The 14182-nt window shown below is 42.7% G+C and overlaps 1 protein-coding gene across 5 annotated transcripts in view; it reads left to right on the forward strand.

The window, feature by feature from the left end:
• The window catches only part of GOLIM4 (golgi integral membrane protein 4), a 75442-nt gene extending 61563 nt beyond the window's left edge, over positions 1-13879 (forward strand). For 4 of the 5 annotated variants that reach the window (XM_070406859.1, XM_070406862.1, XM_070406858.1 and 1 more), the window contains 4 exons: positions 2736-2903; positions 3240-3308; positions 11475-11555; positions 12209-13879. In XM_070406859.1, the coding sequence (XP_070262960.1) occupies positions 2736-2903; positions 3240-3308; positions 11475-11555; positions 12209-12358 (468 nt within the window). In that variant the 3' untranslated portion in view covers positions 12359-13879. The remainder of the gene's footprint in view (positions 1-2735; positions 2904-3239; positions 3309-11474; positions 11556-12208) is intronic. The other variant, XM_070406860.1, reaches the window with a different exon arrangement.
• The last annotated feature ends 303 nt before the right edge of the window (positions 13880-14182 follow it).

Genomic DNA, 14182 nt, shown 5'->3' on the forward strand with positions numbered 1-14182 from the left:
GTGTTGAGTCTGAGAGAGCAGGAGAGTCTGAGAGAGCAGGAATGTGAAAGAGCAAGGGAGTGATTGTGCAAAAGCCGAGAGTGTGCCTGAGAGGGATGAGGGGGAATGGAGGGGGAGTATCTAGTTAGTGGCATCCAGAGGATGTTGAGTGCTTTGGTGACTTATAGTCTTTTGCTGTTGTCATCAGTTTGTTTGTTCTGAAGATCACACAGGAAACATTGGCCTCTCTTCTCCACCGTGCCTTCTTTAAACTAGAAATTGTTAGCCTCCTTATCCCTCTTTTTGTCTTATCTATTTCATTTATTTTTTTCCTTAATGCTTTTTATTTTTAAATTACATTTGACACACAATATTATATTAGTTTCAGGTATACAACATAGTGATTAGACATTTACATAACTTATGAAGTGATCACCCTGATAAATCTAATACCCATCTGATACCATACATAGTTATCACAATACTAGAGGCCTGGTGCATGAAATTTGTGCACTGGTGGGGGGGTGGTCCCTCAGCCCGGCCTGTCCCCTCTCACAGTCCAGGAGCCCTCGGGGGATGTCCGACTGCCACAGAGGTGGGAGAGGCTCCCACCACTGCCACTGCGCTCGCCAGCCATGGGCCTGGCTTCTGGCTGAGTGACACTCCCCCTGCACACTGACCACCAGGGGGCAGCTCCTGCATTGAGTGTCTACCCCCTGGTGGTCAGTGCATGTCATAGCAACTGGTCGACTGTCTGCCCCCCTCGTGGTCAGTGCTTGTCATAAAGCGTGGCTGAGCGCCCTTAGCATATCATTAGCACATTATGTTTTGATTGGTTGAACAGATGACTGGACGACCAGACACATAGCATATTTGGCTTTTATTATATAGGATTATTAACTATATTCCCCATGCTGTACTTTACTTCCCCACTATTATTTTGTAACTACCAATTTATACTTCTTAATTCCTTCACCTTTTTCCAGCTTTAGGGAGGTGTAATTGATCATCTAGTTATTTTATTAGGATACTAGAGGCCCAATGCACAAAATTCATGCAAGAGTAGGCTTTCCTTCCCCTGGCTGCCAGCACCTACTTCCCTCTATCACCCGGGACCTGGGCTTCCCTCCAGCCACTGGCAGGTACCCGGAACCCGGGCTTCCCTCTCAGCCCCGCTTCGTCCAGAAGGTTGTCCGGAAGGACATCTGATCTAATTAGCATATTATGCTTTTATTATTATAGATAACAACCAGGCCTGCTCAACCTTACTCATTACTTGAGCAGAGTTGGAGCTAGTGTGTATGTTCTTATTAACTTTTGCAAAAGGTTGGCTATTTCTTTCTGAAGAGAATGTGTGACATTTTTTTCTATTTCCACATGAATTATTGATCATGCACAAAAAGAAACCCATATGACAAGAGATGGTGCAGTGCCTGGAGTTTAGTGTGCAGGTGGTGATCTCTCGGTCTCTATCTTCCCAAGAAGAGTGTCATTTGCACTTGAATAATGTGTATAGCCGGGATGTACAGATGATAGTGCAGTGGAGGCTACAGTGAGCTCTCCAACATGCCCACGGCTCTGAAGTGGATTGAAGTAGAGTCTGTCTGGAGAACGCCACTAGAGAGGAAATTCTACTGTGAGGCATCTCCACCTCCAGAGCATTTGCTGCGTCGGTCAAGTGTCCTACTGATGACACTGGAGTGATGGGGAAGCCACACACGCATCGCCTTTCTGCCCAGCCCAGGCTCTAAAATCGGAATCTTTATGAGGCCATGTATTATTTTGAAAGGCGCTTTGGGAACTTAAGTGGAAAACCAAGATAATTTTAAAGCTGGTAATATGAAGGGAATTTGTTGAACACAGGAACTGAGAACTGGGTGGGTTGGGGGAGAGATTTTTCAAAACATATTGCCAAGGATGGGTTAGCGCAGCTCTCATTGTCCTGTCCCCGGCCAGTGTATATCTCTCAGGATCCTGACAGTGTTCATTGTAAAGAAATGTCATCTCTACTAGAAACTGATCATTGACTTTTAAAATATATATGTATATTTTTAAAAATCTTTATTGTTGAAAGTATTACAGATGTCCCCTTCTTTTCCTCATTGACCTCTTCCAGCCTGCCCCTACCCCGCACCCCGGGCCTTTACCACACGATTGTCTGTGTCCCTGGGTTATGCATATATGCATACAAGTTCATTGGTTGATCTCTTTGCTCATACTAGGGGCGATCATTTACTTTTGAACTAGCCCCCTTCCTGCCTTCTTTGTAGCTTCTTCTTGGGTCCTTTCCGGTGTGGGCCTTCTTTCTCTTCAACTGCTTTTTCACCCACTTACCTGGAAAAAGTTGCTTTGAAGGAAAGCTTGTCTGTATAAAAATCAGCACACCAGTGACTGAAATTATCGTTTGCCCATCTAAACCTTCCATGTTAATTATTTCTCCTCCTTGGTCTTTGGGTTTTTATTGACTGTTTTTCTGGTGCCTATGTTGTGATAGTGAAGTGTTGAGGATCAATTTGGAATCCCTTAGAGAAGAGAAGTGCCAATCATATTTCATTCAGATTCCTCAGCCTCTGGCAGACAACGCAGGAGTTTTATCTTCTGACGGTGGGGTGGGTACTTGTGCGACTTGGCGCGGGTAGAGCTGAGCGATCCTCTGAAGGACCATTTCATTTTCTGCCCGCATGCGGCCTTTCAGATGAAATTAAACTCGGTCCCGGGTTTTGAAGTGGTGGTTGCTTCTCATTACAATTTTACAGAGGACAGCTGTGGAGGACGTCAACCCCGCGGACGACCCCAACAATCAAGGCGAAGACGAATTTGAGGAGGCCGAGCAAGCGAGAGAGGAAAACCTGCCAGATGAAAATGAGGAGCAAAAACAAAGGCATCAAAAGCAAGGGAACGCGGAAATGGAGGAGCATCTGGTGGTAAGCAGAGGCCATTCTGGGGAGGGCGGGGGGTGGTTGCTCCTGGGTATTTGAATAAATGCCTCATTTATGCAAAAGATGAGTCATGACCTGCGTTGACAGAGGTTCACCTCTTTGGCTGGTTTTCAGGCCGCTGTATGAAATGATGTGTCTGCACTCAGAGAGCGGGTGTGACGGATGGCCTGGGCTTTGTGTTGGGAACGATTACTCATGATTTCCTGGCCACTGATGCAGGGAACGCACGCTGCTCATGGCAGCATGCTTGTTCTCTGTCCCAGAGTTTTGTAAAACACAGCCCTGACTTTCAGTAACCCGAGCCTCCCCATTGTGTCCTAGATGGCGGGAAACCCAGATCAGCAGGAGGATAATGTGGACGAGCAGTACCAGGAGGAGGGCGAGGAGGAGGTAGGAAGGCGGAATGCAGGGGACTGAGTGTACTCACCCTCACCAACCGCAGCAGCATTGGTGTTGAGATGCCTTTTTTTCGGAAATGTTTATGGAAAGACTTGGGCCGGACAAGACAGGGGGTTTCTGGAGTAAATAGAGATGGCAGCGGACACGCTGGTTAGAAGGTAACGACAGCAGGAGAATAGAATCCCTTCTCCCTGGCTCTCAGACGACATCGGGCCTTCCAGGAATAGTGGACTTGGGGATAGATGGTCCCTGTAAGGCTATTTCCTGCTGATTCTGTCACTCACGAAAGAGAGAAGAGCAACGTTCTGCACATTGAGGGAGTCTGCACTAACCCGCCGCTTTCTCTGTGGACATTGCACAGTGCCTGCCGCACGGGTGCCCCGCAGTGTCTGTCGGAATAGGCTTCACCCCCTGCAGACATTTACAAGAAATTTATGGGCTCTGGCTCTCTTAGCTTTTTCCCTCCCAAGAATTTGGTATTAATTACATTTAACAATAAAGAAAAGGAAAATTACGTAAGGAACTTAGTTGAGTAAAATGCATTTGGGTAGAAAGTCTTCACCCTTCATTTCAGTTTGCTTTTTTATTGTAAATTCCTGGTATATCGTTGTGAGGTTTAAAGCACCGTGGGGCCACGCTGTGTCACTGACGGACGAGTGCTGCCGGTTGTAGCCGCCTTGTCACAGCACTTTACTGTCTGGGCACCTGACGCTCTGAACTTGGGAACACGGTATGGCTGAGGCCGAGGCCCCATGGGCAGTCTCTCTCCGGACAGGGACGTGTCTCTCAGCCAGGGGCCTGGCTAATGTGTGGCTTTGGCCAAAAAGGGATGAGAGGATGGACATGTGGCAGCCCCAACAATCCCCCCGCCCCCGGACCTGCTCAAACACCTGTGCTGCTGCCCTCAGTGCACTGTTACCCCTGAGACCCTGCTCCGAACACCTGTCCTGCTGCCCTCAGTGCACTGTTACCCCTGAGACCCTGCTCCGAACATCTGTCCTGCTGCCCTCAGTGCACTGTTACCCCTGAGACCCTGCTCCGAACATCTGTCCTGCTGCCCTCAGTGCACTGTTACCCCTGAGACCCTGCTCCGAACATCTGTCCTGCTGCCCTCAGTGCACTGTTACCCCTGAGACCCTGCTCCGAACATCTGTCCTGCTGCCCTCAGTGCACCGTTACCCCTCAGACCCTGCTCCGAACATCTGTCCTGCTGCCCTCAGTGCACTGTTACCCCTGAGACCCTGCTCCGAACATCTGTCCTGCTGCCCTCAGTGCACAGTTATCTTTAAGACCCTGCTCAGAACATCTGTCCTGCTGCCCTCAGTGCACAGTTACCCCTGAGACCCTGCTCAGAACATCTGTCCTGCTGCCCTCAGTGCACAGTTACCCCTGAGACCCTGCTCAGAACATCTGTCCTGCTGCCCTCAGTGCACAGTTACCCCTGAGACCCTGCTCAGAACATCTGTCCTGCTGCCCTCAGTGCACAGTTACCCCTGAGACCCTGCTCAGAACATCTGTCCTGCTGCCCTCAGTGCACAGTTACCCCTGAGACCCTGCTCAGAACATCTGTCCTGCTGCCCTCAGTGCACTGTTACTCCTAAGACCCTGCTCAGAACATCTGTCCTGCTGCCCTCACGTACACAGTTCCCTTGACTAAGTCTCCTTTCTCATGTTTGTTCCATTTGTCACCTTTTAGAGCTAATGCTAAAATTTGGGCTTATGCCAGGAAAACAAAAGGATGTCGCTCTTTATAGCTGTTGGCAACATACATCTCTAGTCACATGCACTCGAACTGGCTTGATCTTTTCACTCTCTCTTTTCTCACCCTGCTGTACATCCTGATGTGTCATATCAGAAAAGAGCATTAAAGAAACTCGCAGCCTTGAATATTAAGGCATTTGGCAAGATAGATACTATCTGGACTTCTCTTGTAACACGATGTCTGGACTAATGTTACTTTATTTCATATGGCAGATTCCAGGGATCGTTGAGGGATTAAAAGAGAAGAGATTCACCTTGGCTTCTTTTTAAAAATTCAGAGGGTAAACATAAAATTTTAATCAGTATTTACTGATGATTTTTTACTTCTATCTTATGTCAGTTAAGGTGGAGAGAGAAATCCTGTGATCCAAGAGGGATCAAGGATAGAAAGAGAAGGAAGACAGACACAAGGAGGTGGGGGGGGGGGGGGTGTGCCCTGCCTCACCCACGGCAGCCCCTCCCGCAGGCCCAGACTCTCTCCTCTGGGTGCAGAGCTGCCAGCGCCCTTGTCCTTGCTGCACCGAGCCCAGGTCCTGCTTCTCTTTGGCCAGTTCTTGCCCAGAACTCCTGTGTTGGGCATCTGCATCCCCACTTTCTAACCCCCTCTTGCATAGGCTCCAGGTTGCCACACCCTCTCCTTTAGGATGTTGCCTCGTGAACTCTGAGGAAGCCCAGTGTGCCTTTCTTCCCTGGGTAACTTTCCTCTCTGCCCCTGAGCGTGCCTTGTCCAGGCTGTGTTGTCTTTTTCTCATGGTTTCTGAGCTGATGATTATTGGATCTTCCACCTCCTTGCATCGTTCCCAGTTCTTCCCTTGAGGAGGGCAGAGAACAGTGGTTCCCAAATACCATTCAAGGACGAGTAACAGAGACAAAGATCTCAGCAGGCAGGAGCGAAATGAGAAAAATAAAGAGGGTTGCAGTATGAGAGGATGCATATTGTGTTGCTTATAAGTGACCGTGTATGTGGCACTGTTTTGGGGGCACCAGGGAAAGCATAGAATACTGGGTAGTGTAGTTGGCTGTTGTCACCATCTAGCCTCAGAGTCTCCTAGCTGCCCCACTGACCCCTGGGGTGTGTGGATCACTGCTCTCACCGGATTCCTCTGAAAGTGCATCTTGCTAGGGCAATACCTGTTCAGAGGTGCAGTCTGTATCAGATTTGTGACTTGACCTCTGAGAGTAGAGAACCCCAAACCAGTGTGATTTTTAGGAAATTTGCACTATCCTCACCGCCTTTTGTCTGAATGCAGTGGTGTTAGTCACCCTCCAAAGACAGAAAAATGATGGTTATTGACAGAATTCATTGTTTATTGTTTGGGATTGTTTAAGTGAAAGACATTTATATGGTGATCCCATCCTCTCGTTGCTTACTTCCCAGATTTTTTATCTATTTATGAGAAAATGACGAACTATGGCATTACCCCAAAATGGACCCTGGGCCCTTTAAAATGACTTAAGTGCTCAAAAAAATATGTAGATTGAATGACTGCTTGACAACTCTGAGTGCTCCGTTTCCCCAATGTAACAGGAAATGGATTGATCTGAACACTCACAAGAGAGTAAGCACAAGGTTATGTGGCGCCTTCAGTGGCGGACTGTGAGCCACCACATCACGAAGCTGCCCATCCGCAGAAATGCTTCTGTTAAATATACTCAGCAAGCAGTGGTGACCATCTCTGTGGCTGACATTGCTGTAGGCCTTTCCTTGGTCACATTCCATCCACCTCTTTGGATCCTAGCATCCTTGACTACTTACGGTTCAGCCTTCTGATTCCTTGCTCATCCCATCACATCTTTGATGTGTAAAAGAAAGGCATTAATGCATCCAGGGACAGGGTCAGGGTAGCTAACCAAAACCCACTTTAGACTCAGTAGACTTGCTTTTTTAAAAAACTTAATGTTTTAAAGATTTTTAAAATTGATTTTTGGAGAGGGAGGAAGGGAGAGGGAGAGAGAGAAACATTGATCAGCTGCCTCCTGCACGCCTCCTTCCAGGGATCAAGGCCTCCACCCAGGAAATGGAACTGGCAACCTTTTGGTGCACAGAACCACACCCAACCAACTGAGCCCCACCAGCCAGAGCAGTCAACTTTGCCACATGACATAGGGACCATTTCTAAAATGCTTAAAACATCGGAGTCCAGTGAACAAAAATGAGGAATGAGGAGCAGCGTTGGGAAATCTCCAACAAAACGTTTGCATCAGCTTTAACAGGATGCTAAAGAGGGCCTAATGTGGAAGACATAATTGGTGTGTCCACATGTGAAAAGATACTAACATTGGCTTCTGGTTATTAGTCTAAGCATATTTTAAAATTAGAAACTCTATATCATTTTTTTTTTCTTTTTCAGTAATGCCGCTAAGATGAATTTGAATTACTTTGCCCCAAACATAAAGAATATATTACTAGGATAATAGGGTGTATCTATAAAATCTGAAAAATTATAAAATTTTCATTTGTGGGCTCCCTAAATTAAAGACTAATTTTATTCTGTACTTCCCTCCTCGTATTATATTGACATATGGTAAACAGCCTACATTTCTACAACATCTCAAGAGCAGAGAAGAAAGAACTTATAAAAAGGGTGTTTATCATTCTAGCGAGAGACATTCTATCCAGTATTCATGTCACTCAAGCGAGTGGCTCTTAGTCTTTGCTGTGGCTAAGAATCACCTTGAGAGTGTGTGAAAAATACAAATACTGGGTCAGACCTTACCCTTGGAGATTTTTTTTTTCTAAATATATTTTATTAATTTTTTACAGAGAGGAAAGGAGAGAGACAGAGAGTTAGAAACATCAATCAGCTGCCTCCTGCACACCTCCCACCGGGGATGTGCCCGCAACCAAGATACATGCCCTTGACCGGAATCGAACCTGGGACCCTTCAGTCCGCAGGCCGACGCTCTATCCACTGAGCCAAACCGGTTTCGGCATACCCTTGGAGATTTTGATTATATCTATGGCACATCCTAGAAGGCAGAGTTGTACACGAGCCCCGGCTGATGCTGATTCAGCGGCACACTACTTAGAGCCACAGTCCTAGGACAGATGGCTGCAGGTAGACTGGGAAGTCTGAACCTCCTGACACTCCTGTGCAAAATGAGGTGTATCTATACCCATTTGCTAACGACTTTCTTACCAAAGTCTTAAAAGGATCCATGACTCCCCTTACCCCACACACAATAAAAAATGACAATTAAAGATTTTACCCAACCTTTTTCTTTTACAGATAAGAAATTTACAGATAATAAGAGCTTCAGAAAGGGTAGCTAAATTGTTGAAGGTCACACAGTTCGTTATTGTTAGAACCATGATTAGAACACACTGTGGTCTGATTTTAAAGGCTGCCATAATTAAGTATACCCAGCATGCAATTACGCAGGAAACTAAAATTGAGATGGCCAAGTTCTTCTTTATAGAAGTCAGTGAATACAGAATAATGACAGAATTATAAAGTCACCATTTCTGTAAGTCCTAATTAAAACAATTTATTTAACACCAATCATCAATGGATGATATCACTAGATGAGTGGAAGTCCTGGAATTTTACCATGAAGGGATCAGGCTGTCACCATCGGGCTCACTGAACAATCTTAGCCTCACTGAAAGTGGGACAAATATTAGGTACCTCCTGATGTGATGCAAATAGGAATTCTACAGCGTCCCTCTGAAAAAACCCTTGCTTTGCAAATTGAATCTGAATTCATCCAAGCCTTAAGCTAACTTGCTTTTATAAGAAATGTCAGGGTTAAAGGAATGAGTTAAGTATTGCCTTAAAGAAGCAAAGAAATCCAGAACATGCGTCTTTCTATAGAGCAAGGAATCAGTAACATTGAGGAGAAAAGAGGGGAACAGCATCTAAGTGACCTGTGGCCTTTGTTTGGATGATGACTAGAACAAACCAACTGTTAAGACATTTGTAAGACAATCAGGAAAATGTAAGTGAGGACTAGACACTAGATAATACCATACAATCATTTATCAGGTGGGATTTTTTTGGTTAATATTCACTCGAGGATATTTTTCCATTGATTTTTAGAGAGAGTGGAAGGGAGAGGGAGGGACACAAAGAAACATCGATGTAAGAGAGACACCTCTTGACCAGAATCAAACCTGGGACTCTTCAGTCCGCAGGCCAACGCTCTATCCACTGAGCCAAATGGGCTAGCAGGTGTTTTAAAGGCATTATGGTTATATAAGAAAAGTCCATCGTTTTTAGAGATGTATATTGAGATGGGTAGGGGTGAAATTATCTGATGTCCAAAATGTTGAAGAATAATTCATCACAAAATAAAGAAAAGCAATAGGTGATGCAAGTGTGGCAACATTGTGATGACTTTTGAACCTTGATGATGACTATTAATAGTTCATGAAATTTTCTTTGCATGTGCTTGAAAAATTTTATAATAAAAACAAATGATCTCATTGTTTATGCAGCCAGGAGAGTTTCGGAACCAAGGTTTTTGTCCAGGTTTGTCTGACTCTACAGTCTGTGTTAGGGGTTGGCAAACTACTGGCCTCAGCCTGTTTTGTAAATGAGGTCTTGTGGGAACACAGTCTTGATTTTTTATTTGCTTATTGTCAGAGGCTGCCTCTGCACTACACTGGTAGAGCTGGGTAGTTGCTACACTGTATGGCCGAGAAAGCTGAATATTTACTCTCTGGACCTTTACAGAAAAAGTGTGCCAACCCTGATTAACATATTCTTTCCACCGTAATGTAGTTTCCTCCTGATCCCAACTAAGCCATGTTATTTTTCACTAGTATATTTTCATTATTATGGCTATAGAAGACATATATCTAATCACTGAAATTGACCAGGACATTTTAGCAATTTAACGATGTTTCAATTAGTGAGAACTTAATGTAATCTGAAATAAGTGCTTCATCGTTTTCATCCCATTGTCCTGGGGAATGTTGTTATGAGGTTCTGTAACTAAGGGCAGAACAATGTCAGGGACCATCGATAGAGCCTGCTGGTGCAATGTGTATCTTCTCTCTAGCTCACCCCACCAAGACATGTGACTATAAAAGATGTTTTATGCCTCTGTCCCCATAATAAATTTATTTTGTACCAGTGTGAATCCAGATGGTGTTAGGCTGGTGAGAAAGGTTCATGAAGGCTCTGTCTAGGGCAGTGGTCGGCAAACTGCGGCTCGTGAACCACATGCGGCTCTTTGGCCCCTTGAGTGTGGCTCTTCCACAAAATACCACGTGCGGGCGCGCATGTACAGTGCGATTGAAACTTTATGGCCTATGCGCAGAAGTTGGTATTTTGTGCAAGAGTCACACTCAAAGAGCCGCATGTGGCTCGCGAGCCACACTTTGCCGACCACTGGTCTAGGGCATCCTTGAAGAGTCGTCTTTGTAGGCTCCTAACAGACCAGTTTCACGCCAAAGCTTGGCTGGTAGATTGGGGTTTATTCCTGTTGCACCTGGGCTAAGCACCTTGGGACAGCCCTTACTTTCTTGCTCCTTAATTAGAACACCTGCATACTTCCTTCCCTTGCTCATTTCTGGGATTTTGAACACATCCCCCCTCTGCACCAAAAGAAATATTTTTAAAAATCGGGTCATTTTATGTTATTCTAGAAGACTCACTCTATAACTGTCCTTGGAGAGGTTGGGTTTTCTTTTGGTACCAGGACAGAACATGATGTTTAATTGATGATCAGCAATTTTTTGAAATGTATTCAAATTATTCAAAGCTTTTGGCATGCATATGGATTTCGAAACAGTTAAGTTAGAAAATATTTTCTAACACATTTTCCAACTCCTATATTTTGTGGAATGTGATCATGAAAGAGATATTATTTAGCAAAAAATATTTGGATGATTTCTTTGATGTGCATTTTGAAAAACAATGGGGATCAATGGCATGACATAGTGGTGATAGTATACATTACAGAAAACTATGTAAAACAGAAGTGTCATGTTAGAACACTGAAGAGATATAGGGATTTGAGGCAGTTTAATAGCTATTTTATGAAGAAATTGAAATTATTGTGTTCTGTATATTTGTTCTTAATTATAGAAAAATTTCTCCTATTTTATAAGTAAGTCATAAGGTCTATTTTCTGTGCCTTTACAGAGCAGATATTTTTGCATTGATTCATTTATCCATTCATTCAACAGCATTTATTAAGCAATTACAGTGTGCCAGGTATGCATCTAGGTACAGAAGACAGTTGAGTAAGATTTTTTTATATTAGGTATATTATACACTTCTTCATAGGTAATAGACAAGTCAAATCTTTGACTTTTATCTTTTTTCAAATTTAGTTTTAGTTTAATTTTGTTGCTGCTACTTTAAATGAACTCTTTAGAAATCAGAATATGTTGTTTCAAGTGCTTAAGTGATAAAAGCGTCACCCAGTATCTTGAATTTGTTTTAGGTTCAGGAAGATTTGACTGAAGAGAAAAAAAGGGAATTGGAACATAATGCAGAAGAGACCTATGGTGAAAACGATGAAAATGTACGTGTAGGATGTGCATTTCTTTCTTTTTTTATTTTAAAGTTTACTTATTTTTTTTTGGATGTGCATTTCTATTGCGCATGTTTGCACATGTGTAGGAGGTACGTGTATATATAGTTGGATAGATACCAGTCAGTACGTCTAAGGTGCCACAGAGTTTAACAGGCTAACCTGGGCCCAGGAAAACTTGTGACAATATGAAGATTAAGAAAGACTGTAGCACTGTTGCTTCTTGGAACATTTTTCTTCACTTATTTCCTTCTTCCAAAAATGAGTAACTTCTCACCATTTTTAAATTTATTTATTTATTTATTAATCCTCATCTAAGGATATTTTTTCCATTGATTTTTAGACAGAGTGGAAGGGAGGGGGAGAGGCACAGAGAGAGAAACATCAATGTGAGAGAGACACATCGATTGGTTGCCTCCTGTTATATGCTCTGACCGGGGCGGGGATCGAGCCTGCAAACGAGGTACATGCCCTTGACCGGAATTGAACCCAGACCCTACAGTCTGCAGGCTGATGCTTATCCACTGAGCCAAACTGGCTAGAGCATCACCTTTTTTTTTTTTTTTAAAAAAAGAGGGAATTATTTATTTTATTAACTCTATGCCCTATCTCTTAGGTGTTGTTTTTTTTCTTTTCATTTTAAGGCTGATGAGAAAAACAATGATGGAGAGGAACAAGAAGTTCGAGATGACAACCACCCCAAAGGCCGAGAGGAACATTATGAGGAGGAGGAGGAAGAGGAGGAGGACGGGGCGGCTGGTGCTGAGAAATCCCAGCAAAGAGCTGAAATGTAGCTGCGCCGCCCGCCCCCCCCCCCCCCCCCCATTTCTTAGCGCTCGGTGGACAGATTCCTTCAGAAGCTGCTCAGAAATAAACCTGCCTACTGAACTCGAGGATATTTAATTGCAGAAATTAAGAATTTAGACTTTTTTTAAACTTTTGTATTAGAAATGCACATACATTTATATAAATATATTTTAATAACCTAGGTTAGAGCTTCTTTTATATTCAAGCTAAACCCAAGCAAGAAAGAAAAATTTAGGCTCCGAATCTCTTTTTGTTTCCCAGTGATTATGTGATGTTGGAAAGGACATCAATTTTGTATATGTTTCAACTTGTTACTTTTCTATCTCCTAGTTTCCAGGTGTTGGATGTTGTTTGCCTTTGATAAAATACAGGATTTCAAAAGAAGAAATACTGCAAAAATGCTGTTGGGACTTTACGGAGAATGGCCCGTTTACTAACTGCTCCCTTTTCCAGGTTCTAGTGTATATATAAAATCTGATAGACTTTTCACCCGTCTGTGTGTTGCTGGGATAAGATCCATGTACAGAGTGACATTGTTTTCCAGACTTGTCACATCAGTTAGAAAAATATTTGACTTTACCTAAAATCACAGCCCTTCTTCTTGAAATGGATTAAATTTAAAAGTGAGATAGTACTAAATTCATATGACAGTATTCAAACAAGGTATGGCACCTTAGTGTATTAAGCTTTTTGAAGGACTGACATGTTGTTTAATAACTAATTGACTGTGTATGGGTAGTGTTTTCTACATGAGTACCCTCTTTATTATTTTTCCGAAGCGACCTAGCGAAATTCTTGTTTCATTATCTAGTTCCCTACGGTAATAGATATTTCCCCTGTAAGCTCTATGCCTCAATAAGTAGTCTCTGATGACAAGTATTTATAAAGGCATACCAAAATGTATAATTGAATGGGATTATTTTTTAAAAACTATATGGTGAGGTACACATGGTGGTAGGATAGACCCTGATGACTATTCTGCTTGCTAAGGTTGGGTCTGCATTATGCCCACAGAGAGGCATTTTAATGATGATAAATTATAAAAATTCCTTACAATAAAGAAGCTAAAAATAAAGATTCCCTTGGGATAGAAACATTTCAATCTTAAGCATAAAGATTTTTAGATATATAAAATCAGGTTATATAATTCATGTGTGTGGTTTTGCAATAATAAAAACATTTCAATTTCTACTGTTGTATGAATGTAAATTTATTTTTTAGTAACCACACTCATGTATGGTTCTGATTGTCCCAATTGAGTGATTGCGTATATATGCCTAGGAATGTTTGTTCAGATGTATTTTGGATTTTTAGTAATCATAAATCAAATTTTACCTGTATGTATAAAAACCCTTTATGTAATGTAAAATGTATAATATTGTACATAATATTCAGAATACAATTATTTTGGTAAATTAGTTTGTATTTTTAATGTCCCGGTTGCAGTATTTAATTATTTGAAACATTGAAACTTGGTGATAGTCAATAAAGCTATAAGAAGAAAGCAATCAGTCTCTTAAAGTTTGTGAGTTTTTAATAGTTTTTTATTTTAAGCATTCTTTTACCTAAAAGGGAAAATTTAAGTGGAACCAAGATACATGAATGAATTATACAATGCCTTTCCCAACCTGTTATTTTCCGTGTCTCTTCCTCTGCTTAATTGGTGTGTGGTTTTTCCCTCCCTCTGTCCTAAAGAAAAAGCTAAGAATTTTTATTTTCTTTGAGCTAGTTCTGGGGAAGAAAAAAGAAACAGAGAAACATATGAGTGTCGTGTGTGCATGCACACACACATAATAAACAACAACAAAACC

The sequence above is a fragment of the Myotis yumanensis genome, unplaced genomic scaffold, assembly GCF_028538775.1.
Source record: "Myotis yumanensis isolate MYYU_CA2020_CCGP unplaced genomic scaffold, mMyoYum1.0.hap1 SCAF_2, whole genome shotgun sequence".
NCBI lineage: Eukaryota > Metazoa > Chordata > Mammalia > Chiroptera > Vespertilionidae > Myotis > Myotis yumanensis.